The sequence below is a fragment of the Leptopilina heterotoma genome, unplaced genomic scaffold, assembly GCF_015476425.1.
Source record: "Leptopilina heterotoma isolate Lh14 unplaced genomic scaffold, ASM1547642v1 Lhet_52, whole genome shotgun sequence".
NCBI classification, from domain to species: domain Eukaryota; kingdom Metazoa; phylum Arthropoda; class Insecta; order Hymenoptera; family Figitidae; genus Leptopilina; species Leptopilina heterotoma.
The window spans coordinates 3886158-3912305 of NW_025111114.1; the positions used below are offsets into that span (position 1 = coordinate 3886158).

The 26148-nt window shown below is 27.1% G+C and overlaps 2 protein-coding genes and 1 non-coding gene across 6 annotated transcripts in view; 2 read left to right on the forward strand and 1 right to left on the reverse strand.

The window, feature by feature from the left end:
- Nucleotides 1-359: 359 nt before the first annotated feature.
- Nucleotides 360-6550, reverse strand: LOC122507995 (zinc finger CCCH-type with G patch domain-containing protein). The gene is made up of 9 exons (XM_043621051.1): nucleotides 6357-6550; nucleotides 5900-6094; nucleotides 4676-4756; nucleotides 4474-4614; nucleotides 4256-4398; nucleotides 3873-4051; nucleotides 3114-3392; nucleotides 2843-3022; nucleotides 360-780 (listed from the first exon to the last, which is right to left on the reverse strand). Exons 1-9 carry the CDS (start codon nucleotides 6405-6407, stop codon nucleotides 461-463), a joined length of 1569 nt encoding a protein of 522 aa, XP_043476986.1. The 5' UTR covers nucleotides 6408-6550; the 3' UTR covers nucleotides 360-460.
- Nucleotides 6551-7147: 597 nt separating this feature from the next.
- On the forward strand, nucleotides 7148-7220 carry Trnam-cau. Its single transcript has one exon. It is a non-coding gene; the product is annotated as a tRNA-Met (tRNA).
- Nucleotides 7221-7649: 429 nt separating this feature from the next.
- The window catches only part of LOC122507994 (formin-binding protein 1-like), a 56804-nt gene continuing 38305 nt past the window's right edge, over nucleotides 7650-26148 (forward strand). For all 4 annotated transcript variants that reach the window (XM_043621047.1, XM_043621049.1, XM_043621048.1 and 1 more), the window contains exon 1: nucleotides 7650-7890. In XM_043621047.1, coding sequence (XP_043476982.1) covers nucleotides 7867-7890 — 24 coding nt within the window. In that variant the 5' untranslated portion in view covers nucleotides 7650-7866. The remainder of the gene's footprint in view (nucleotides 7891-26148) is intronic.

Here is a 26148-nt window from a genome sequence, read left to right on the forward strand (position 1 = left end):
TTTCCAATAAAATTGATTTGGTTGCACATTAGAGATCATTCACATTTTATCTTTTTAAATCATATCAGGTCAAATATTTATTTATTAAACAAATAAATAAATTCTTTAACCCTTACGAAATAAGTGATGATAAATAAATTTTACTCTAAATAAAAAAAATGTAAAAGCAAAAGCAAAGAGGAAAAACTACTAATTGGTAGGAAATTTTCTCAGTAGTAAGTAGTAAAAAATTCATAAAATTATGTTAAACATGTATTAAAATCGAAAGAAAAAATTAAATCTTTGAAGTAAAATTGTTTATGTAACAAATTTATAAAATTTAAAAGTGAAATTAATTAATTAATTAATTAAATTTAAAATTCTGCGTAAAATATTTATTCACTATTTACATTTTAAGAAAAGAAAGTAAAAATAATACTTAAAAAAAATGGTCTAAGAATTATAATCAACAAATTTTATATTAAAATATTGTTAATTTTTCCCGATTTTTTCGATTTCTTTGCTCGGAAACAACATTCTTTTCGGATGTTCGTAAATTATTAATTTCATTTTGCATACTATTAAATCGTTGAACAATATTATTGTATGCCGGACTATTTTTACTATGCTTGGTCAAAGAATCTTTCAGTTTATTCGATTCTTTTTCCAATTTGGAAATATTTTCTGCAATTTGAAAACTTGTTATATTTAGCGTTTTATCGGATATAGTTTTTATTTTTGAAAGATCCTCTCGAATCTTGGTACTTTGCTTCGAACAACTTGGTCCATTTTCCATTTTAGCTAAAATATAAATCCAATTAATAATTACAATAGTAATAATATTAATAATAATAAAAATAATATTAATAATAAAAGTAATGAAAAATTACAATATCAGACTTCGCACTCGATAATTAATTTTTAAAAAATTGGCTTTCAAACTAAAAAAAGTAGTAAAAAAAAGTAGCTATCGAAAAATTAAACTTGAAGACCAAAAAATACTCGTTTTAGAAACTTTAACAAAATTGACAAAAATTATATTTTACTTTCCTGACTTTTTCTTAATTTTCATAAAAAATAATTACTTCTTTCTTATTCTGCTAATAAATGTAATTCCTGCAACGAATTTTATTATTCATAAAGAAATTTAAATATTTTATGTTCGTAAAATGAATTTAATTAAAATAATAGATACTGAAAATATTTGAATTCTTTTAAAGAGAGTTTATCACAATTTTTAAAAACAAGTGAATTCTTCCTACAATTTTTGTTAAATTTTTTAAAAGTCATAAGCTCCGCATCAAAAAATTTTATTCAAATTGTATTGAAAATAATTTAATTCTTGTGAGGAATTTTATTAAAATTTTTTTAAATAATTTAATTTTTTTGAAATATTTTTTGAAAATGTTTTTTTAATTAATTGAATTCCAGTGAAAAATTAATTATTTATGAAAATAATTGAATGTTTGCAAAGAATTTTATAAAATTTTTATTTTGTTATTAATTATATTCTTTTTGAATATAATTTTTTATTATTTATGAAAATAATTGAATTCTTGCGAACAATTTTATTAGAATCTTTTAAAATACCTAATTGAATTTTTAAGAAAAAATTTATTACTTTTAAAAATAATTAAATTCTTGTGATGAATATTGTTATTTATGAAAATAATTGAATTTTGCAATGAATTTTATTAAAATACCTCAAAATAATTTAATTTTCGTTAATAATTTTGTTATTTATCTTTAATAATTGAATTCTTGCAAATAATTATTTATTTAAACAATTGAATTCTTGTGAAGAAGTTTATTAAAATCTAAAAGAAGAATTAAATTATTTCAAAAAAATTTAATTAAACAATTGATTTCTTTCGATCAATTTTATTAAAATATTTGAAAATAAATGAATTCCTATGTGAAAAATTCTAATATTTTTGTAAATAATTGAATTCTTCCCAAGATTTTTAAAAAGATATTTTTTAAATAATTGATTTTTTGGAGGAATTGAAATTAATTTTGTAAAAATAATTACATTTTTCGAACAATTTGATTAAAATTGTATTAAAAATAATTGAAATCCTGCGATGAATTTTATTATTTATGAAAATAATTGAATTTTTGCAAAGAATTTTACAATTTATATAAACAATTGAATTCATTTGAAAAATTTTATTTTTATAAAAATAATTGAATTATTGCGCAAAATTTTATTAAAATGTTTAAAAAGAATTCAATTACTGTAAAAAATTTGGTTATTTTTGAAAATAATTGAATTCTTCCAAAGAATTTTATCAAAATTTTTTTTTTTTAAATTAAATTTCTATGAAAAATGTTATTATTAGTGAAAGTAATTGAATTATTGTGAAGAATTGTATAAAAATTTTGTTAAATAATTGATTTTTTCGAAATTTTTTTGAAAATGCTATTTTAAATTAATTGAATTTCTGTGGTAATTTTATTATTTATGAAAATAATTGAATTTTAGATGGATTTTATCAATTATTTTTTTTAAATAATTAAATTCTTTTGCGAAATTTTATGAAAATACTAATTTCGAATATTTTTTGAATTGAATTTTTGAATTGAATCGTTTCAAAGAAGTTGATTATAATTTTTGAAAATAGGTTTTTTGATTTCTAGTATTAGCAAATAAGTAGTGGAAATTGTCAAAAAAAACAGAAATAGTAGCTTTTAGTGGCTGAAATCTAAAAAAAGTATCCAAATAGTAGCATAACGTAAAAAAAGTAGTAAATTGTAGGTTTTAGTAGAGGAGTGCGAAGCCTGCAATATTAATATTAATAACAATAATAACTAATAATAATAATAATAATAATATTTTTGGAAATTATTTTTAAAAACTCACCACTAGAACTCAGAGTATCGTTAATAAAATTGAAAATGTCACTCTTCTCGATCCGCTGCTCCTTTTCGTACTGTATCCGACTCTGACGTTCCAATTTTAATTTTTGTTTCTGCATTCTACGCTCGGCAGAAAAAAGATTTTTGTCCCCATTCGCCATTTCCCGAAGATGCATACAGTGATCTGTATAAAGAGAAATTTTCAAAAATTTAATGAAACATGATTTACTTTTCCTAAATTGTAAATTAGAAAATTTTGCAAAAAAAAGAAAAACCTAAAGATTTTCCGGCTGGTAGTACGGTAGCTTCTACCGGTTGAACTCTTCCGTCGGCTTTTTTTCCAAGACCCGTGCCAGTTATGTAGCCCATTTGTGACATTATTCGACTTCCAATGCCCCTCGTGTGTTGTTCCCAATTTCCCAATGGTTGATTCGAATCGACCGACAAAAGTGCTGAATGAATTATTTTTTCTCGATCATATTCCATATTCGGTGTATCGTTATCGTCGTCATCGTCGCTTGACGAAGTGTCCGACATTTGAAGATCGGAATCATCTGAAAGAAAATAAAAAATTTTTATTTAAATTTTAATTAAAAGTTTTGTTCATTGAAATTATTTTTAAAAAGAAATATTTTTCCTGTTAAAAACGTCTTTGAACAGAAGAATTTTATAAAAATCTTTTTAAATAATTCATTTTTTTCGAAATATTTTTTGAAAATGTTCTTTTTAATAATTGAATTCCAGTGAAAAACTAATTATTTATGAAAATAATTGAATTTCTGCGAAGAATTTTATTATTTTTGAAAATAATTGAATTTCTGCAATCGTTTGTAATTTTGTTTAAATTTCTTCAAATTATATCGTACAATTTACGAACTTTTCATTCTTTTTGAATGAAATTACGGACTTTAAGGACCTTTTTTCAAAAAAACTGACTTTTACTGTCTTGAAGTAAATTTACGGACGTTTACGGGATTTGTGAACCTAATTCGAACCCTGAATATTTCTATAAAGATATTAAAATAGAAAATTACCAAGAGGAAGCAAATCTTGAATTAAAACTTCGAATATCTTTCCACTAGCTTCGAATTTCACTCGATAGAGATCTTGTGATTTATTTGGAACGTTGAGTACGACACACCTGTGCCACAATTGATTTTTTTGTTTTGCAAAAACTCGACTGCCCATTTTTATATTCGAAAAATCTGGTTCCCTAAAATTTAGATATTTGTATTAATATTTATTTGTTTGGATATTAATTCGTTTTTCGTTTTAATTAACGTAAAATAATTGAAATTTTGAATTAAAAACCACTTTTAGATTATTAAGATTACGTATCAAGATTATATTAAAATTCAATATTGGAATTAATCTTTAAATTAATGTGACAAAATAAAAAAATTAAAGGAATTTTTACCTGTACTCTTGTAAAGAAGACAATGGTATAATTTCTCCGTGGGAAAAATGACACTGTTCCTCCGAGAATTTACAATCGCCTTCGAGAAAATAGGGACATGGGAGCATTTCCTTGTGTGTTGGATTCATAAAAACGACTCTCACCTTTAGGGTCAATTTAAGTTGAATTAAATTAAAGATTAAATAATAATAGTAATTAAATATAATTAAATTACTTGCCTTGATGTCGTTTAAACTGGTAATACTCTCGTTTTCCTCTCTATGAACTGACCAAACCATTGCATTATGATATCCAATACCACCCCAACTGCTTCCATAAGGAGCACGACATTTCATTCCCTCAAGAGCCTCCAACTCTTCCTGTAATCAACTTGCACCGTATATCTAAATATTTTTTACTGAATATATTTTTAATACTGACTTCTATATCATTTGCTCCGTCTGTTTTCACCTCGTTTTCATCATCATTTTTTGATTTGCCCGAGAAACCCTCTACCTCTGCCTATAATATAAAGATTAAATAAAATATTTTTTACAAGCAAAATTATTATCTAAAATTATAACAGAAATTCAATTTTAAATCAATTCTTATTGAAAAGTCCCACGAGAATTGAAATAGGTATTCAAATACAAAAATAAATCATTTACTGAATAATTGAATATTTCATAAAATTAAATTCTTATAACAGGTTGTCTACTATTTTCGTTCAACAAAATTTCCGGTTATTTCTCGGCTTTGTCCTAATTTTTCCCGCTTTTTTTTCTCACCAAATTTAAATTTATTTGATTTCGAACATAAATAAATCTACAAACTTTTTGAAAATAATGTTTTTTTTTAATAATTTTAATTAAAAATTTGGAAAACAATTGAATTAAACAAAGAATTTTTTCAATTTTTTAAAATACTCTTGTCTTTTTATAATTATAATTGAAAATTTGATTTTTCAATTTTATTCAAATATTTATATATATTTATAAAGATAATTTCAATTTTGAGGAGAATTTAAAAACATTTTTGAACATAATTGAATTTCGGCGAAGAATTTTATTACTTACTTTTTTGAAAATAATTGAATTGTTTTTTAGAATTTTATGAAAATAATTGGATTCTTGTAAAGAATTTTTTTTTAAAATAATATTCAAAAGAATTTAGTAAATCTGAAAAATTTTGCTATTTATGGAAATAATTGAATTCTTCAGAAGAATTTTTTTACAGTTTCTAGAAATAATTGAATTCTTTCGACGAATGTTAATAAAATTTTTAAGAATAATTACATATTTCGAGGAATTCGATTAAAATTGTATTAAAAATAATTGAAATTCTGCAATGAGTAAATAATTGAATTCTTTTGAAGAATTTTAATAAAATTTTCGAGAATAATTGCATTTTTTTAGCATTGAGTTTTATTATTTATAAAAATAATTGAATTCCAGTGGAAATTTTATTATTTATGAAAATAAAAGATAAAAATAAAAACAATAATATTTGTAAAAATACAAATTCAAGTGTATTAAAAATAATTGAACTTCAGCGATGAATTTTATTAGTTAAAAAAAATAATTGATTTATAAAATTTAACAAAAATCTAGAGGAAATTTTAATATTTTAAATATAGTTAAAGGAATTATATTTTTAGAAAACTACCTTAAATAAGGCATACTCTCGATCTAAGGGATCATTTTCCTCGTTCGTTGAATCATCATTTTCTTCTTTCGCCAAACTTTCTAAATTTTCTTTTGTTAAATTAATAAGTTCCTGAATATCAGACTGAAGACTTAGTAAATTGTCCTTATCAGGACCCTTTGGATTTGCCGATAGTGCAATTTGCACTTGTAATAACTGTGAAAATAAGACAAATTAAACTAAGATTTGAAATTTGTTTTTTTAAATAAAAATTATAACAATACATTTCTATAAATCTTTTTATTTAGTATATTTTATATAATAAAGCTTTTAATTAGTATATGATATAAAATTTCTAGTTATTATTGATTTAATCCAATAATAGAGACTAAATAAAAGAATTCGTCAATATAAACAAAAAAAATACAATTAGTTTTTGAGGTTAAAAGAAAGGGACACTTGAAAAACAAATAAATACCTGAGCTTCATATTGTTTAATTGACTCCTTTAAACTATTGGCATCAGTCATAATTCCGAAGAGCTTAAAATATGAAGATTTCAGTTGTTTTTTTAACAAGATTTATTAATATTTTAAGAATTTTAAGGGGAAAGAATCGAAAGAATGAACGAAAAATCCTGTGAATATTGAACTGTCAAAGTCAGAAATGAATTTTCCATGTTGGCAGCACTGAAAGGGTTGAGTACCCTATGTCGGTAACGTTGTTCTCTACATAAGCGATAAACCATTTTTAAATGTATTTCTCATCTGACACATCGTTAGCAATTTTAGTCTTTTAGTTTCATTAAAATAACGAAAAAATTAGGATAAAATTATTTACGGTTTGGATAAGAGAGGTTTTTTTCTACAATTTGAATCAGTTTAAAGTAACCGTTTAACTCGAGGTTTAACTGACAATTAGTGACGACGATTTTTTGTTTTTGCAATTTGCACTCAGTGACAAAGTAACTGATTGTCAGTGACAAAATGACTGACTGTCCTGACTGTCACTAAAAAATAACTGAAAAATGCGAGTTAAGGAAGAATTTGACGTACAGTCAAAACAAAAGTTAATTAGTCAGATTCTTATCCTTAAACTTGACTAATAAAATCAGTTGAAAAAATTCGCATTAAGCAGCGCGCGTAAGTCTCATTGTTTTCTATTTCAAAGCTAATTTACCAATTTTAATTAATAAAAATTGTCAATTTACAAAATGTAAATAATATTTTTTCAAATTTCAAATATGCAATATTTTTACAACTATTTCACCGCCTCGGTAGCGCAGATGGCAGCGCGCCAGTCTCATAATCTGGAGGTCGTGAGTTCGATCCTCACTCGGGGCACTTTTTTTTTCTTTCATTTTCCCCCCTGAGACACGTTATTTTAAGTATTTTTTAACATTTTTTCAATTTAACATTTTTAAGTTTGATCTCTTTCCAATGTTTTTTTTTCAATTGTTTCCTCAAAATAGAATTGGTTCTAGACCTATTTATTTTATTTATTTTTATTTATTTATATATTTTTAACTTCTTTTTATTATTTTTTTTTTTGTTAGTTTTTGAAAAAAAATTATTGCCTTTTTAAAATTGGCGCCAAGAGTAGCCGCCATGTTGGTAAACGTGGGGCAAAACTTGAGTTTCAAAATTACCGCCATAGGTTGGTAGACCTGATGTATAATCTGATTGAAATTTAAATTTCCCCCCTTCTCTCTCTCTCACCAATTGGAAGAGAGCTTGTCATATTTGCCGCTATGAGGCGCTGTGGGTGAATTCCGGGCGGTTTTCAATAGTCAGTCGAGCGAGTGAGTTGAGTCCGGTTAGACAGTGGTTTATTTGGAAGACATGTTTTGAGTGTGTATTTTGTGAAGGTGTGCGGCAAATTGACGTGTGATTTACATGCTTTTTTGGTCCAGTGTAAGCGATCAAAGGTGCCCTAGGTGTAGAGCTACATGTGAAGTGTTGTGTACCCTGTTAACCCGGTCCCGCAACCATGAGCTGGGGATCCGAACTCTGGGTGAGTGTTTTTTTATATGTATAAAAAAATTAAAATTCAAAGTTTCATTTCACGTTTATTCTTTCTCTCCCTGTCTCTCTCTCTCTCTCTCTCTCTCTCTCTTTTTCTCATTCTCATTCTTTCTCTTTATGTTCTGTGCGCCGATCCTCGGAAAACACGCATGCATTTCGCCATACGACAAAACGACCATCTCCTCCTATATTGGGAATCCTTGTCAGGCAGCTTTTAGCTTATTCGAGGCCACCGAAAACCAGTTCGCTGGACTTTACCAGACAAGCCTTTTTGGTTAATAGCCCCGGGCCATCTCCCATCTTCCAGTCATCTTTCTACCCACCCACCCCTCTTCTTTATACCGTGCTCTTTGGAATTTACAATTTTCCTCGGCATTTTGAAATGGTTATCATTGAAAAAGCGAATCTTTTCATATAACAACATATATATCTATAGATGCAATTTAACGTCATTCGCCATCTGCCTGATTTGCTCATGTGTCACACACAATACCAAGTAAAGTTAATTGTCAAAGTCCGCGAAAATTGCTCTTGTATGATTAATTAAATGCGAATTTTCATATTTTCTCTAATCGCAATAACTGGATAACAAAATATGCACTAAAACATGGAGCGAAATTTTGACATTTTGCAGTATTGATTTTATCTTACAAGAATGTTTTTGATAGCAACAAAGATTAATTCGAATAATGAACAATTTTCTTTTGTTTTTTGTATTGATTTCGAAGTTTTATTTTTTTTTTTTAGTGTGGGGGAGGGGAATAATAACAATTGTTCGAGTTTTATTTCCGATAATCATTAGTGAATACACCTATTTGAGAAATAATTCACATTGGTATTGTGATTATTATTCTCTTTTTTTCTGTTGAAGAAATAATTGTATGTCGTTCTTCCTTGAAAATCATTATGACCGAGTCTTATAATGCGGTTCCTTTTTGTCGTCTCGTGCTCTGAATACCACTTCTAGATAATAGTCTGGTGTTCACTGGCCTACCTTACATTTTTCAAGTGACATCAGACGTACATAATAGTATTAAACGTACATCCGGAATTTTTCCTCCTTTTTTCAATGAAAACAGAAAAACTCGAATCATTTCGAAAATAAATATTTTAGTTATGACAAATGTTTGTCCTTTTGTATTTTTATTCCCTAAAGAAAGAAAAGAGGAATATTACATTTTTAATTATACCGAAACTATTAATTTAATTAAATTAATTAAACTTTTTTTTTCTAAACAATTTTAATCTACGAAAAAATATATTTATTTCAATTTAATTCCGCATATTAATTTTTTAAATTATGATATTTTTTTCGGGAAATAAATTGGTGGAATAGGAATATTAATTTTTTTGACAGCCCAATATGAAATATTAGGAGGTTCATCGTCCGTTTTTGAGAGCATGACCCAATGTGAATTTCGAGTTATCGAATAAATTAAAATTTCCCGCTATGTAGTTCGCGATGACAAAATTATATTCTTGTCGCATAAAATAAAATAATTTTTTTTTCCCGAGACCCTTGTGAGAGGCACGTCCCTTGTACGTGAATAAACGCGTCAGCCGTTAGCAGTTAAAACACACAAATTCCTTCTGTATATCATAATTCCTGAGAGCACACACACGAGTTCAAGTGAATGATAATGATCATGATTAAATGCAAGGACGGACATAATCCAGCCGAAATATCCTTTTAAGTAGGAAATTACTAATTTTATTTATGTACTTTTGTACCTTGAATTATTTTTTGTCCCATTATTGTATCGAATTTCAAATTACATATATAAATTTCGTTATTTCTATTTTTTTGTATTCTTTGTATTTTTATTTTTTTTGTATTTTTTTTTATTCTTTGTATTTTTATTGTATTTTTGTATATTTTATGTATATTTCTATTTATTTTTTTACTGTTTGTACTTTTATTGTATTTTTGTATATTTTTGAAGTATTTTTTTATTTTTAAGTATTTTATTTATTTTTTGTGTTTTTATTTATTATTTTTGCATTTTTATATTTATTTTGCTTTTTTGCTCATAAATGGTGACATTTAGATAATTTATTATTATTTACAATTTTTGTATTTCTTAGTAAATGACAACTGTCAGTCTTAATTGTTTAACGGGTTTTTCTATCAAAATTGTGATTCGTAATTAATTTCTTTTACTAAAAATATTTTTTTCCATGATTTTAAAGAAAAGAGTCTGACGAACTGTCAAAACAGAAATTAGTCCAGTTTTATAATTTCGTATTTTGAAAGAAAAAGACAAATTAAATTTCATGTTCGTGAATAATTTAATTTTGGACATTTTAAACAATTAAAAGTTGCATTTGAATAAAAATGGTAGTTTTTTTGTCAATAAGAAAAAATAATTGTTAAATTTTAGGTTATGTTACCTGAATTCTTAAGGGTGTGTCAAGGTCCTGGCAATTTTTCTGTTAAATATCACTTTAATTAATTATTAATTATAAAGATAACTATAATAATTAATTGACTAATAAAAAATATTTAAATAAATATTAAATTAATTCAAATACGTTAAATTAATTAATTTAATTAAAATATTTTTCAATTCACTAATATGTTTTTTATTCAAAAATTAAATTAATTATAATAATATTAATTGTAATTGTTAATTATATTAATATTTTTGAATTTAATAATGTTTTTAATTAAAAATTTTAATTAATTAAATTCAAATTATTTATATTACCTATGATATATTATTAATTATATTTATTAATTATAATTGTTAATTATATTAATATTTTTGAATTTACTAATGTTTTTAATTCAAAAATTAAATCAATTAAATTAATAATAATAAAATAACAATAATTCAATTTAATAGTTAAATTTAAATTAATTTACATTTAATTAAAATTAAAATTCAATTTAATGACAACTAATTAACAAAAGCTATTGACTTGGAGAAACTTTTGTTTCGATTTGTCAAATTCTTTCTTAAGGGCATGTCAAAGTAGTTTCTCAATCCAATCTTACATTGTAAAAAATGTTTTTTTTTTCATTTATTTTTTCCTATTAATTTGGAAATTGAATTTCGAAATTTTCCAGTAAACAGTGAGATATTTCTGACTAATTTTCTATTTTCGAACAAAATTAATGTATTTTCTTGCGAGAGAGATAGAGAGAGAGAGAGAGAGAAGGAGATTCAACACACGAGGCTCGAGTGAGCGATGAATGAAAGTGAACCTGCACTTGAAACAAACTAACGAACGGATTGTTTACGCCCGTTGTCTGGTGCCGAAATAAATGTTTATACGTGGGTGTGATTTTGAATCATGAGTCTAAATTTACTTGTTTTTTTTTCATTATTTATTCAATTTTGATTTATTTGTATTTTATATCATTTTATATATTTTTTGTATTCTTATTTTCTTTAATTTTTTTATTTTTTAGGCCCCTGAAGTTAGCGTCGACGCACAGTGTCAAAAACTATTTTTTTCGTTTTTAAGATCACTAATATCACTAATTTTACCTGTTTCATGTTAAAAATGTCCAGGATTCTTTAATTAACAAAAACTTTTGGAATAATTCTTTTATTCTCTTCGAAAATTCTTTTATTTCGCGGAAAAAAAGTTGTTTTCAACGTTCGGCTCCGACGCTAAATTCAGGGAAGATGTATTTTCTTTTTTTTTTTTTTAATTTTGTTGCAAGGAGCGATGACCGATTATTATTATTGAAAAATTGTAACTCATATAACGGATATTTTGATTCTTATTGAGTGTCACAATCCCCTCCATCTCTCTATGCATAATTCATTCGCACATACCGAACCGTCATTTTCTCTCCGCGCTCTTGGTTCGTTTCAGGGAATTTATCGAAATCCTGGGAACCAACCTACTCTCGTTGGCTACCTGAGATAATAATTCAGCCTCAGTGCAAGTCTCCCACGACGCTATACAATTCTCTCCCCGGCAAAAATTATGTCAGGCCACGAAAACTGCCAATTAGTATTCTTCCTTTTTTTTCCTTCTCTCTTTTTTTTTTTTGAGAAACTCGTAAAAATTAAATCGCCGTTTTATTGTTAATCTGAAGGTTGTTGAGTTTACTGTTAGTGGAAACTTTAATAAGTCTTGTTTGAAAATTACAGCGTGAATTTTGAATCTGAGTTTGATTTTTGTCATGAGGATTTCTTGAGTGTTTCGAATTTCGAAACTAAAAACTTGTTTCAAATTCGAGTAGTTATCGAGATTACCTGGAAAAGTCCGGGAATTTTATAAACCTTGAAAAAACCTGGAAAAGTCAGGGAATTTTGATCGGAATCCTGGAAAATTATTTTTTTCTAAAGTTATTGTGCAAAAATTAATTCAAAATTAAATTTTCAAAAATTTTCAAAATTAATTCAATTTTAAAAGAATATTGCGTTTACAATTTTCATAAATAGATGAACTTTAAAAGATTTTGATTTAAAATTTTGTAAAATTTCAATTTTAAATGAATTTAATTAGAAATATAAAAAATTTTGATTCAAAAAAATTTTCAAAACTAAAATTCTTCTGAAATTAGTTAAATTCTTTAATATATATTTAACTAGTTTTATTAAAAATAATGGATTTATAGAAGAATTTTAGTTAAAAACACTAAAAACAAATTGAATTTTGAAACAATTGCAAATTATTGCAGAAATTCAATTATTTTCAAAAGTAGTAAAATTTATTCTTCTCAGAAATTCAATTATTTTCAAAATTAAATTTCAAAAATTTTAATAAAATTCTTGGCAAAATTTTAATTACTTTCAAAAATTTTTCTCAATTCAATGATTTTTAATATCTACTACTTTATAAAAAATTCCTAAAAGAATTCAATTTAAAAAAAAATTTTAATAAAATTCTACGCAAACATTTAATTATTTTCATAAATAATAAAAATTTCCCAAAAATTCAATTATTTACAAATTATTTTCATATATTATTCAATTATTTTTATAAATAATAAAACTCAATGCTGAATTTCAATTATTTTTAATACAATTTTAATGGAATTCCTCGAAAAAAGAGTTATTATTCTTAAAAATTTTATTAAAATTTATCAAAGAAATTTAATTATTTTAATAACCTTTGCTACAATTTATTTATTAGAATTTATTTAAGTATTATTTTCTATAAATTTTTATTTAAATTTCTTTAAAGAATTAAATTATTTTCAAAAATTTTAATGAAAATCTTTGTAACAATTCAATTTTTTTCAAAATAATTTTAATAAAATTCTTCGCACTAATTCAATTATGGGCAAAAGTTTTAAAAAATTATTGTCAAAATTTCAATTATCTTTATAAATAATAAAATTTTTCTCCGAAATTCAATTATTTTCAAAAATTTTAATGAAATTCTTTGTAACAATTCAATTTTTTTTTACAATTTTAATCAAATTCTTCTAGGAAATTCAATTAATTTAAAAAATTTGTCAAAATTTAATTATTTTCAATGTTTATTATTTCAATAAAATTTCATAAAAGAATTCAAATATTTAAAAAGAAATTTTAATAAAATTCGTCTCAAGAATTCAATTATTTTCAAAATAAGTAATATAATTCTTCGCAGAAATTCAATTATGTTCAAAAATTTACAAAGATTCTTGTCAAAATTTCAATTATCTTTGTAAATAATAAAACTTTTCTCCGAAATTCAATTATTTTCAAAAATTTTAATCAAATTCTTGGCAGAATTTCAATTATTTTTAATACAATTTTCATCAAATTTCTCGAAAAATGGAATTATTCTTACAAATTTTATTAAAATATGTCAAGAGAATTCAATTATTTAAAATTTTGTTGATAAAATTCTTTATGAAATTTCAATTTTAAGAAACATTCAATATAATAAAATATTTATTTTTGTAATTACATAAATGAATTCTCGTAGAATTTTCTAAATAATATTGATTTAAAAATGTATTTCAGTTAAAATTTTAGATTATAATTGAATATTAAAAGCGTGGTTTTTTAGAAATAATTGAATTTTCAAAAAGTTTCAAATTAAAATCTTTGAAAATTTGAACTTTTCTCATACTTTTAATTACGAATTCTGTAGAATTATTTTTTTCCAAAAAGTTTAGTGGAATTTTTTTAAAATTATTAAATCTTTTTAATTTCTATTATATTTAATGAAGAATGTCAGAATAATCGAAATTTCGTAAAATTAAATTGTAAACAAAAAGAATTTAAAAATTCTCAAAGAACTTTTTCAAAAATTATTTTTAAAAAATTGAATAGAATTTTAGTTGAAAATTGTAGAAATGAATAATAATCGTAATGATGAAAATAAATTTTGAAAAAGTTACAGTAACAAAGTAGCAAGTTTTAAATTATTATAAAACATGAAGAAAGCGATCACTCCGAGTCGAAGACTCGGAGTGATTGTTTTCTTCATGTTTTATAAATAATATTTATATGCTATTAAAATTTCAAATTCTTGAAAATCTTAATTCCTGTGGCAAAATAATTATTAAATATTTATTTAAAAATTGAAGTTATATGTTTCCGAATAATTTTTCAATTAAAAAAAATTCGTAAATAAATGTAACAAAACATTTTTTGTGTATTATTTTGCGAGTGGATCAGAATATTTTTTTAGAGTCAGGAAAAAAATCAAAGTTTTGTCTGCGGAAATCAGGGATTTATTTAGATTTGGTAAAATATTTAAACGTAAAATATAAATTTTAAAAACCTGGAAAAATTACGTTTTTTAACCTGGAAAACGTGGAAAAATCAGGGAATTTAAAATGAGAAAAAGCGTGGCAACCCTGTAATGATTAGAAACAAATTCGGATGCATTATTCCTTTCTCTGCTATAGTGTTTTTTCCCGATTGAATCATTTCCAAGTATAATTTAGCTCCTCAATTTTCTGAGTAAAGATTTATGTTCTACTTCTATTCAGATTACAAAGTCGAAATCAAAATTGTGTTCAGTTTTCCTTCGATTTTCAGAAGCAGTATCAAAACTGTAATGTTACAGATTTGGATTTCAAAATTAGAACCATGATCTCGCAGAGTTTTGCGTTTGATTTTGAAATTAGGTTCATAGTTTTCATTTGAATTTCAAAAGCACTAAAGCAGTATCAAACTACAAAGCTGAGATTTTTGTCTTTTAAAAATCAGAATATCAAAAATGTTTTCCTCTAATTTTGAAATTAGGGTCAAAGCCATTTTCATTTTGCTTTTTTAGAATCTTACTTTGTATTTAATTGTCAGTTCGAATTTCAGAATCTGTATCTATAGTTTCAACTTTGCTGTTTCTGTTTTGTAATTTTATATTTCGTTTGTCGTAAATTCGAATTCTAAAATCAGGGTTAAAATGATTTCAGAATCAGCAAAACTCTAAATTTCATAAAAACTTATGTATACTACAAACAGGAGTTTTAATATCGCAAGGAAAATGTTGATTAACGATCGAAGAAAAAAAATAAAATTCTACCGAGACTTCCGGTCTGTTTGCGCAATCAAGAATCGTTAAGTGTCGTGTTTACGGGAAATTAAACTAGAATAAGACCCAAGAAGTAAAATTAAAGAAAAAAAAAAAAAGAAATAAAAGAAGAAAAAAAAATAAAAATCTTAGACGTAAAATGAGTATATTGACGAGAAACCACCGAAACTTTCTCTACACTTATAGTTCTCCTTCCGGTGTGCGTACGTATATATACACACTCTGCTATGTTCTTTTGCATGGGAACAAAATCAGAAATCACTTTCTATCAAATGGAATCGCGAATCGGAATAAAATTGGATATAATCAGTGTGCAATTTGGGGAAGATACACGTCAAGCAAATTATGAATTATCTTTTCTCTGTTGTTGTATTCGTCATATATACATAGTCGTGTATTTGTGATTTCATAGATCGTTACATTCTATGATGACGACGCGACGACTACGACGATGAGGACTGTATATATGACGAGAACTTTATGCCTCAGATGCGCCATTCCTCGCTCAATAGGCACACGGAAAAATACCTGGAAAAAGTATTCACTGAATTAACTACCATTCATTGTTGACCTAACGTTTCGTATCGGATATTCTGATATCGCGATATCGATGCAATTACGGAACTTTTCCTTGTAATGCGAAAATACTTATTAAAAAGTTGATATGATTGATTTGTTTCATTATAAATCTATACTGGAAATTCAGTGATATTTTTGTGGAATAAATTCAACAAGAGGGTTAGATTAGTTTCTATACTTAATTCTGCTCTGACTTTATGTTTGTTGTATACCAATATTACATTTGTTGTTTTAATGTCTTGAATTTTATAATAATGGTAATTGTTTGTTGGTGCGTTTGTAGAAGTTTCTAAAAAGAGTTGGGGCACCAGACCAGGGTTGCCACGCAATTGTCAAAACTTTGCTAATCGGGTAGCATTTCGATCCTGGAGTTTTGCTTTTCCACTCACTTGATAAAAATTATTATTATTATTATTAATAGTAGCAGCAGTAGTAGCAGTAACAGCATCATCATCAGAAGTAGCAGTAGTAGTAGTAGAAGTAGTAGTAGTAGTATTAGTAGCAACAGTAGTAGTAGTAGTAATAGTAGCAGAAGTAGTATCAGAATAACGGATTTGACCCGACCTTCAACCTCCATCACAATAATTAATAAAAGTCGAAAATATATGGACCCTGAATTCACCTGCACATCCGGAATGTCTCCCTATATCGTTTCACGGTATTTCTGGCACCCCTATAAATCTGGTTGAAGGGTCAAGTTAAAGGATGACAGAATCAGGTTACGGATATCGCGTTCATCTCTCGAATTCAATGACCTGCCATGTGATCATGAGTTTCGTCTGAAACATCCGGTTTTTTCTTTTTATACTCACTCCGTGCGTATATTATAAACATGATTCAACTTTTTTTTTTTCATTTTATTTTCAAAAAGAAAGCACGAAATAAATAACATTTATAACGGAAGGTCGACAAATTGTAATGTGCCTTTAAGTCAAGAGCAATGGACCGTTTTACATATCACTCTTTTTCTCTCTCTCTCTCTCTTGCTCTCTCTAGTGGAAGTTGTCAGTTACATACATACAAATATTTATCATAAAAGTATCATTCTCGTTTTGTAGTGAGTGTATAAATTAGAAAAGATAAGGATGAGTGTGGGCACAGTTGCAATGAGAGTGACACTGGGATCTTTGACATTATAATGAGATTTCTTTCTTTCATGAATATTTGAATTTTTAATACTTGAAAAAATATTTATCATCTAGTATTTTTCGGTATTTTGAACATTTTTTTCAGTAACTCTATATTATTAATATTATTTCTAGACAATATCGAGTATAAGTAAATTGATCATTATTGCATAAGTCCTTTATGACGTTCGATTCTTTGTTCTATAGTTGGATTCTTGAAGAGATTATTATTTTGCGGCTATATTTGAAAAATGTTGCAACTACTTAACGACATTTAATATTTATTTTTCTCTCTTTTATGACTTTTTGAGTCAGTTTTGTTTGAGATGAATTTTATTCCTATATAGAGCAATTTACCCTCTTTTCGTAATAAAATAGGTCGATAAAATTTAACGACTCGTGGAAAATTTGAAAATTGTGTCAATAATGTAAATTCTTCCATACTTATTTGTTATTTAAGAAAAGATTATTTTTAAATTTAATTAAAAATAAGCAAAATTAATTCAAAATAGGCCTAATTCGAAATAGTAGTTAATAATAATCAAACTTAACGATTTTTAAATCTAGAGTTAGTTCTGAAGTTTCTCGTATTCTTCACATTCGCTAAATATGAATATAAAAATTATAAAAATTAAAAAAAAAAACTTGTGTATAATTAATCGCAGAAATTGCAAAATTATTGCCGGAAAAATTATATGACGACGTGTCTCTTACTCGAAACAATCTGCATCTTTGTTAAACAGTAATCAGATCTTTTATTAAATAATATAAGACGCAATTTATAACATTATACGGATTTAAAGATGTTAACGCAGAAATCAAAGCTTTGACATTTTATTGAAAATAATATTAAATTTGTTTTTTTTTTTAAATTGTTAAACTATTAAATTTAACACTTTCTCTCTGAAGTGGAAAATAAAGATTTTATATTTTTGAGGAAAAAGCTTATGCAATTCGCAAAAAGGAGGGAAGTTTGAAAAAAAAATGAAAATTGTTTCCATAATCTTCTCGTTGAACAAGAAATTCTTGTTATCTGTGCTCCTCTTATGTAAAGTAAACGGTACTTTCCATACCATAATTATATGATTGAATTGAAATTATAGCGAGAAAAAAAAGTCACCGATATTCATCGAGATTTATCATTTATAGACGAAATTTACTTCGAACTAAAAAAAAATTTTCAAAACTAAAATTCTTCTGAAATTAGTTAAATTCTTTAATTATTTAACTAGTTTTATTAAAAATAATGGATTTATAGAAGAATTTTAGTTAAAAACACTAAAACAAATTGAAGTAGCAATTAGAAATGATTGCAGAAATTCAATTATTTTAAAAAGTTGTAAAATTCTTCTCTGAAATCCGTGTCTGAAATTCAATTATTTTCAAAAATTTTAATAAAATTCTTGGCAAAATTTTAATTATTTTCAAAAACTTTTCTCAATTTAATAATTTTTAATATCTACTAACTTTAACCTGAAAAACCTGGAAAAATCAGGGACTTTGAAAAGAGCAAATGCGTGACAATCCTGCCCATGGAATTTTTAAATTGAGTTTTGGATTAAAGTTTTACGAGTTTTGATAAGAGTTGTTCAAATACCAAGTCAATTTTCATTCTAGAGAAAAAATATTTCTTGTCAAATGGATATATAATTCGCTCTCGGAAATTGAAAATCAGATTCAATTTGAATACACACTGGAAACTATTACAGAATACTAATTTCAAGTCTTAAAAATAAATATAAAGTGTAGAATATCAACCATTTCAGAATAATTTTATTATTCTTTAATGTTCTCTTAATTTAGTTGAAACGCTATTTGTGCACTAAAAGACAGAAATATTAACAACCCACTTTCCAAACTACTTAAAATTCAACTGGAAAAATCTGATTTAGTGAATGGGAACTTTTATTTACTGTTTTACTCTAATCTTCCTCTCTCTCTCTCTTACTCCTTCCTAGCATGAATGAAAGTATTTTACTATAGCGTATATATGACTGAACCTGAACCAATGCTTCTTATATAGTTTGATATTTGTTCGTCTGAAGTATGTCAGGGAAGTATCAAATGTTGTCTTTCTTATCGCAAATAATATGATAGTGTCTGTGTGTGTATGTGTTGACACTTTCACAAATGTACCTTGTACCTATATTATTTATTTTCTAATTATTTCTCATGAGATATGAGTCGATTCTGTTATTTAGATATACTTGAAAGATATCATCTATAATCCGCGCACTTGTGTAGTATACGCACTTGACGATGAATTTTCAAATAATTAAATGTCGATTTTTTCAATTTATATTTAATTACAATTAAATCGTGTGTCATCGTTATCATTTGTGGGGCCGGAAATGAAGAGATAAAACTTGAGTGCCTGAAACTTGTTTCTTTTTGTTTTTAATTTTCAACTTTTATGAGAATTTTGATTTTATAGTTGATCTTAGAATTTTTAAATTTGGCCATCGGGGTTTTTTTTTTATTTTTAAAAGAACAAATCAAGGACCTTACGGAAAACTAGGTTTTTACTTTTGAACGACAGAATCAAAATCGGGAAAACTCCATTAAAATTGCTAACAATTGGTATAAAATTTCACTATAGTTGTTAATAGTGTTTCAATAATACAGATTTAGAGAGTTAATTCTTATTATTGTTGTTATTAATATTATTATAATTATTATTATTATCAGGAGAAATAAAAAAATAAAAATACATTTTCTGCAAGAATGTAGCACTTTACGCCAACTGATTAAGATAATAATTACGTTGAGAGGCGAATCTAATTGGACTAATGTTAACTTAAGCTTTTTCATATTGACTATTTTCTAAACTATCTTCACGATTATTGTTCAATCCATTCTGTATGAAATATAATCGTTGCATTAGATATCAGATATGCGGAATCAGAATTAGTTAAAAATAATTAATTGCTTATATAGCAAATGTCAAAGATTTTAGTAATCATATGGTTATTAGATTTCAGATCCCTGAAGTTAGGGTCGAAAACAATTGTTTTCGCTAAATCGGAAAGAAGTAAACTTTCTAAAACGCTAACTTTAGGGACTTCAGGGACTTTAGGAAGAAAAAAAAATTCAATTAATTTTTTTTCGACTTCTTTATTTCCTCTCTTTTATTGGCTTTTTTTGCGGGGTTAAAAAATAGAACACAGGCCCTTCCGCGACTTTTAATATTATCGTCTAAACTAAGAGAGATTTTTTTTCATCTCTTTTGTTGTACCCTCCCGTCTCCGCGTGCATCCTTTTAACCACTCACTCTCACTCTTTCCCCTCTCGCTCTCGTTTATTTATAGGAATTTGGCGCAAAGCGTGGGTGGGGCAGGTTCGCACGTGAGGACATTTCACATCCCAACAGCCTTGTACGCGGTCGTATAGTAATTAAAAGAGGAAAAAAAAATTATGTTCAATATTCGATTAACAAAGACACTTTTGAGGAATGTTAAAAAAGCGTCAAAAACTATCGTCGACGCTAACTTTTAACCACTGTTTTTGGGGGAAAATTGAGATTTAGGAAAATATTCTCTAGTAACTTAAATCCAATCAATTTGAACGAAAAGTCAGAATATTGAATCACAGTTTTTCTATGGATATCAAATTAAGACAAAAAACGAATCAAAAGTGTTGCGAAATAACGTTTTTGATTCGTTTTTTGTCTCAATTTGACATCCTTAGAAAAATTTAAATGTGATCCGCATATTTTTGAATCCGATATCAAAAATCACATCGTTAAATGCAAAATGGTTAAATGACTTCAGCCTCATTAAATTTTTGAAAAATTCATTCACCTAATTTTAAGATCAAAAAATATCTTTACCACTTCGACTATTGTAAAAAAGAATTTTTAATTATTGTTATTCAGTGACTTTTTTTTGCAAATTAAGAGAAATTTCTTTTGTTTTGGATTTTTGCGAGACAAGTGTGAATAAGTGGAAAACGTCTAAAGTGTTCCTTTCTTTCTGTCCATTGACAATATAATGAGGACAGTGACATACTGTTTGTGTAAGTTTCAAAAAAAAAAAAAAAAAAGTAAAAAGAAAAGAAATCTTTTGACAAACATTTTATTTTCAAGTGCAACATATTGACATAGAATTTACATCTTATTTAATGTCGAGAGTTATAATTATAATATAGTCAATAAAATGATAATTACAATTCTTACAATCATCTCTTATACGGATATGGTATAAATGAATTTCCAGTTCAACAAGTTTAAAATATTTAAATCATTTTGTATACACACATGAAAAGAAGAAGAGGAAGAAAAAGAAATTTCTATATGGGAACGTTTGTTGAATAAAAAAATAGAAGAGAAAAAAAAATCTCAGACGTGAAAGTATAATATTCTAGGTGTTAATCTTGTCACACTATTTACAAAGTTATGTTAAGAACTAGGTTATTTAGAAAAAGATGTGTATCTTTTTCTTTTTTTGAAACAGTGATTAATTCTTATATTGATGATTAATACTTTTATCGTACTATTGGAACAGGTATATCTTATCATCATTTCACCTGCATGTAGAGTGAAATACAGTATCATTGGGTATGAGAGAGTAAACTTGTATGTTATCTGAAATGTATGCGTTGTATTAGTTCTAAATCATTTCATACACTTCATACACTTCATACATTTCATGCACTTATTATACGAAATGTATATGTACATTTTGCAATAGATTTTGTAGCTATGCAAACGATTTGAAAGATTCTTCAATGCTTCCGCTTTCGAGTCCGTATGTTGCTCACTCGTCCATCCGAAGAAACGTGAAAAAAATGTGGTTTGACTTTCGCGAAACGGGATATAATAATTCTCGTCGTGATACGCATCCGTAGTTGCTGGCGTGTATTAAAAAAAAAGAAAAAAAAACTCTACCGTGGTCGTAACGCTATTATTGCCATCGTTGATGCGTGCGAGAGTTCAATTGCGACAGAGATTTGTTGTTTTTTTTTGTCTTGAAAAGAATTGTTATTTACAGCTATATTCCGGTAATTTGGATTTTTGAGAAATTTTGCGACATTTTAGTTTCTGTTTGTTGAAAGTTGGCCTATTTACTTCTGGTTGTCGGCTAGAGTCGCAAGGTTTTCGATTGTTTGCTCGTAGCTACAAGGAGTTACAACTATTTTCTTTTTGCTTCATTAATTATTAATTAATTAATTAAGTATTAATCATCATCCTCTGTCTTTATAGATCAAAGTCTTGCGAAACTACTTCGAATTTACATTCAAAGATTTGAATGTAATTTTGAGTTTGGTTCCAGAATCATAATCGAATTTGTGTCTGGTGTCATTTATATTTAAATCAAAAAAGAACATTTGTTGTTGAACCAAAAAAGAACAAATGTTTTTTTTGGTTTAACAACAAATGTTCTTTTTTGGTTCAAATATAAATTTCGATGTAGGTTTACTGCGTAAGTTGCTAAAATATCGTGCTAAAGATTTCTTACTAAGAATACAGTTTTCCAATCAAAAATTATTGTTTCTGTAGCAGGAAGTTACGCTATTTTTCGCATTGCTGTATTTAGAAAATTTTCTCTACTCTTGTGGCGAGAGAATCGTGGGTGTTCGACACTCGAGAATTGGAGAGAAAAAATTTTTTGGCGACACGCCAAAGAACCCCGTAGCAAGTACACAATTGTTGTGTTGACGATTGTTATCCTTGAACCTGGCGGAACTAGAATCTCGTTTCTCATTTTCTTTTCAGCTTTCAATGCAGGAGAGACGCGACCTCTATAAAAGGAAAACGAGGGAAAGGGGGTCCCGAAGGCCCAGGGGTCCGTTTTAGCTTTCAACTTTTTAAAAGCCGACATTTTTCTTACTAGTTATATGAGGACCGGTTGTACCGCCTTTTACTCGAGATTTTAAAAATTTAAACTCTTGACTATTCCTGTATTGTTTTCCTCATTCTCTCTCTCTCTCGAAACTTGGATTTTTAAATTATCATGGCAATTTTTTTTCGAGGAATAGGAAATTTCTGTAAATTTACCAACTACGAGATGATGAATCGGAAAATAATAAATTGGATTTAGATTGATTGTAGGTTGAGTTTAATTGCTACCTTTCTAAGCTTTTACTTGAAACGAGTTACTCTCTTCAGGACAAGGTGATTGCTTGTGCCTTGCCCTGACCTGGGGCAACATTCCAAAGAATTCTTGCATTCATGTCCAAGAGAGAAAGAGAGAGAGAGAGAGAGAGAGAGAGAGAGAGAGAGAGAGAGAGAGACAGAGAAACAAGGAGCCAATGGATTCCCATTATCATTGACCGCAAATTAAATTAGTTCGATATTTTACTTTTGCCAACTCTCACACGACATTTATTCGAAATGCGCAATCTAATGATTATTTATTGCCACTGATAAACTTGTAACCAAGGTTGATACCGTTATATTTGCGATTATATTAAAACTTGTGCAGGAAAAAAAAACAAAATCTTGTCTCACGTAACCTCTTGAACTATTTAGATTATTCTCGAATCTTATTCTCAACATGCTTCTTAGCCTTTTGCAAATTCTAGCATAAGTCATTTTCATTGTTTCGTTTATTCGAATCGTATTCGAATCATAATCAAATTGAGACAAAAAAAGGAATCAAAACGTTGCCGTTTTGATTCCTTTTTTGTCTCAATTTGATATCGTTAGGAAAACTTTGTTTAGACTTTAGTAAGTTTAGTTTAGTTGTGTTATTTTCTATTTATGAATGCTTTTGTTGAAATTTGCTTTTCTGTTCATCATCATATCATCATCAGAAATAGTGTCGATGATAGACTTTTAACAGGTCTCTCTTTAAATGTTTTGGTTCCTGTCGGTCAAAATGTCTTGTTTGTTTTGACGAAGGCAGGAAATTTGTAGTTATGAGGATGTGTAATTACTCATGCGAATAAAGAGAGAGAGAGAGAGAAAGAGAGTTTACAAGTATGTGACACGTATTTATTGTGAGAGAGCAAAAGGGTGCGTTTCTTCGGTCAAACGATCAGAATCGTCTTTGTCGTTAAAATCTTTTACGCTTGACGTGATCATTACTTCGAAAGAGATATATACTTATTTGCACATTAAAAGAGAGGAAAGATGGAAGAGACCCAAATTTGCCCTACCCTTTCTTCACCAAGAGAACACGCCCCTAGATTCTTAATTACTCTTCTTCAATCAGTAACTTTTTAATCAACTCTCTCTCTCTCTCTATCTTTCTACTATTAGCAAAATGCATTAGTCACTTAATGTTAATTACCCGAATGACTCAATATTTACTTCCAAATACAAATACATCGTAAATTCTTTAGAAGATTTGAACAAATTTGTCAAAATTCGACAAGATCCGTTAAAATTTCTACAATTCCTTCAGTTCTTCTTTTGAATAAATTCGAGAATAAATTGATAATTTTGTCGCTATTTCTTTTTCCTTAGCAATTATCCTCTTAAGTGAACCTTAATAGATGATAATAACTGTCAGAAAACAATTTCAAACTATGACTCGACTGTGTCGTAAAATGTGGTATACCATAAATGAATGCAGGTTTCGTTGTAAAGCAGTCAATAACGATTATTACAACTATATATATATAAACACTGGTATTGCAGCACAACTTTTTCTCACGATAGGAAAAAAAAGGTGTCGGTTCAATGTTCTATTTGGTACCCCATTTAATGCACCAACCTCTTAGACGTTATTAATTTATTCTCGACGAGTCTCATTAGTGAATCTTTATTATTTCACCGTATAATCAACGAATAGACTCTCAACTTTTATTTCACTTTCAGTCTCTTGAATCAAGTTTTCGAAATATAATTTCTCTTTTGCAATATTAGTTCCTGAAATTAGCGTCAACGTTAAGCATCAAAAAAACTATTATTCGGTTTTTTTTAGAAATAATAATTTCACTAATTTACAAAAGGGATCTTTTTCATCTACAATCTTCGAAACGATTGTTTGAAAAACGATTCTTTTCAATATTGGGAGAATAATCGTCGCTTAGCGAAATTTTCGAAATGTTTTATAAGGAAATGATTGTTTTTTTAAAAAAACTCGAACGAAATTTACGGAAATGGAGAAACAATGGGAATAGAATAAATAGGGGAGTTTTATGGACGAATTGTCACAGTGAGGTGAACGTTCACTTTGAAATGCAGGATCGATAGGGTGGAGGGTGTAACGCCCCAACTTGATTACGTGACTCATAGTTCACATTCCCTTTTCTAACAACCAAACATTTTTCTTCCATCTCTTTCTATGGCACTTTACTTTTCCTTCAATATTGTCTATAAACCCTACACACGTAGGTCCGAAAAAGTTTCGCAGCCAGGGGTTGATTATCCTTGAATCAAAATTTCATTTCTTGTCTCCCATTTGAAGGGGCCAAAAAAAAAAAAGAAATCTTCTAGTAATCGATAAGAGAGAATGTTGCACCACAAAATCCTTAGCCTCTATGTAGTACTCTGGTCCTAGGGATGACATTATCCGGATTCCCTTTCATCACCCAGAGATAAAAACATGTCTGATGGGGGACCTTGCTCTTGAAATTCTCAAGTTTCTTCAAGTTCGGGTTCTAAATCGTCAATCATTTCACCTTTCAGGTTAAAAGCTATGCTGTAGAAAAATGTATGATGTCTGGTACTTTATGATGCTTATAGTTCGAATCCTTATAATTTTTATGTTTGTAGTTTAAATCCTTGTAGTTTGTATGAAGTTCGTAGTTTAAATCCTTGTAGTTTGTATGAAGTTCGTAGTTTAAATCCTTATAATTTGTATGATGACACTAGTTTGTATGGTGCCGATAGTTTGCATAATGAAGCAGTAAATTAAAACAGTGGATCATTCAGTTAATTGCGGTATCAATTTGCGGTTTGTTTTAAACAGTGATGGTTACTCCCATTAACGGTATTTTCAAGTAATGGTTTATTTCAGTCGATGGTAATTCAATATCGACAGTAAATGCTAATATTGTCATCATTTCAGTAATTTAAACAACGGTATACAGATTCCATTTCAATTGACCATATCTGTATTTTCAAGTCTTAAATTTTCAATTCTAGTACTTTGTACTATGATGATTATTTTCTTCGGTAGTTTTTGGAAACTCAGTTTTACAAGAGAAAAAAA

Coding starts and splice junctions, on each gene's coding strand:
- LOC122507995 (XM_043621051.1), bottom strand. CDS start 6,407: ATGACTGATGCCAATAGTTTAAAGGAGTCAATTAAACAATATGAAGCT. Junction 4,052..4,255: donor TCTTCTTTACAAGAGTACAG/GTAAAAATTCCT, acceptor TCTAAATTTTAG/GGAACCAGATTTTTCGAATA. Junction 3,393..3,872: donor TCAAGATTTGCTTCCTCTTG/GTAATTTTCTAT, acceptor ATTTTCTTTCAG/ATGATTCCGATCTTCAAATG.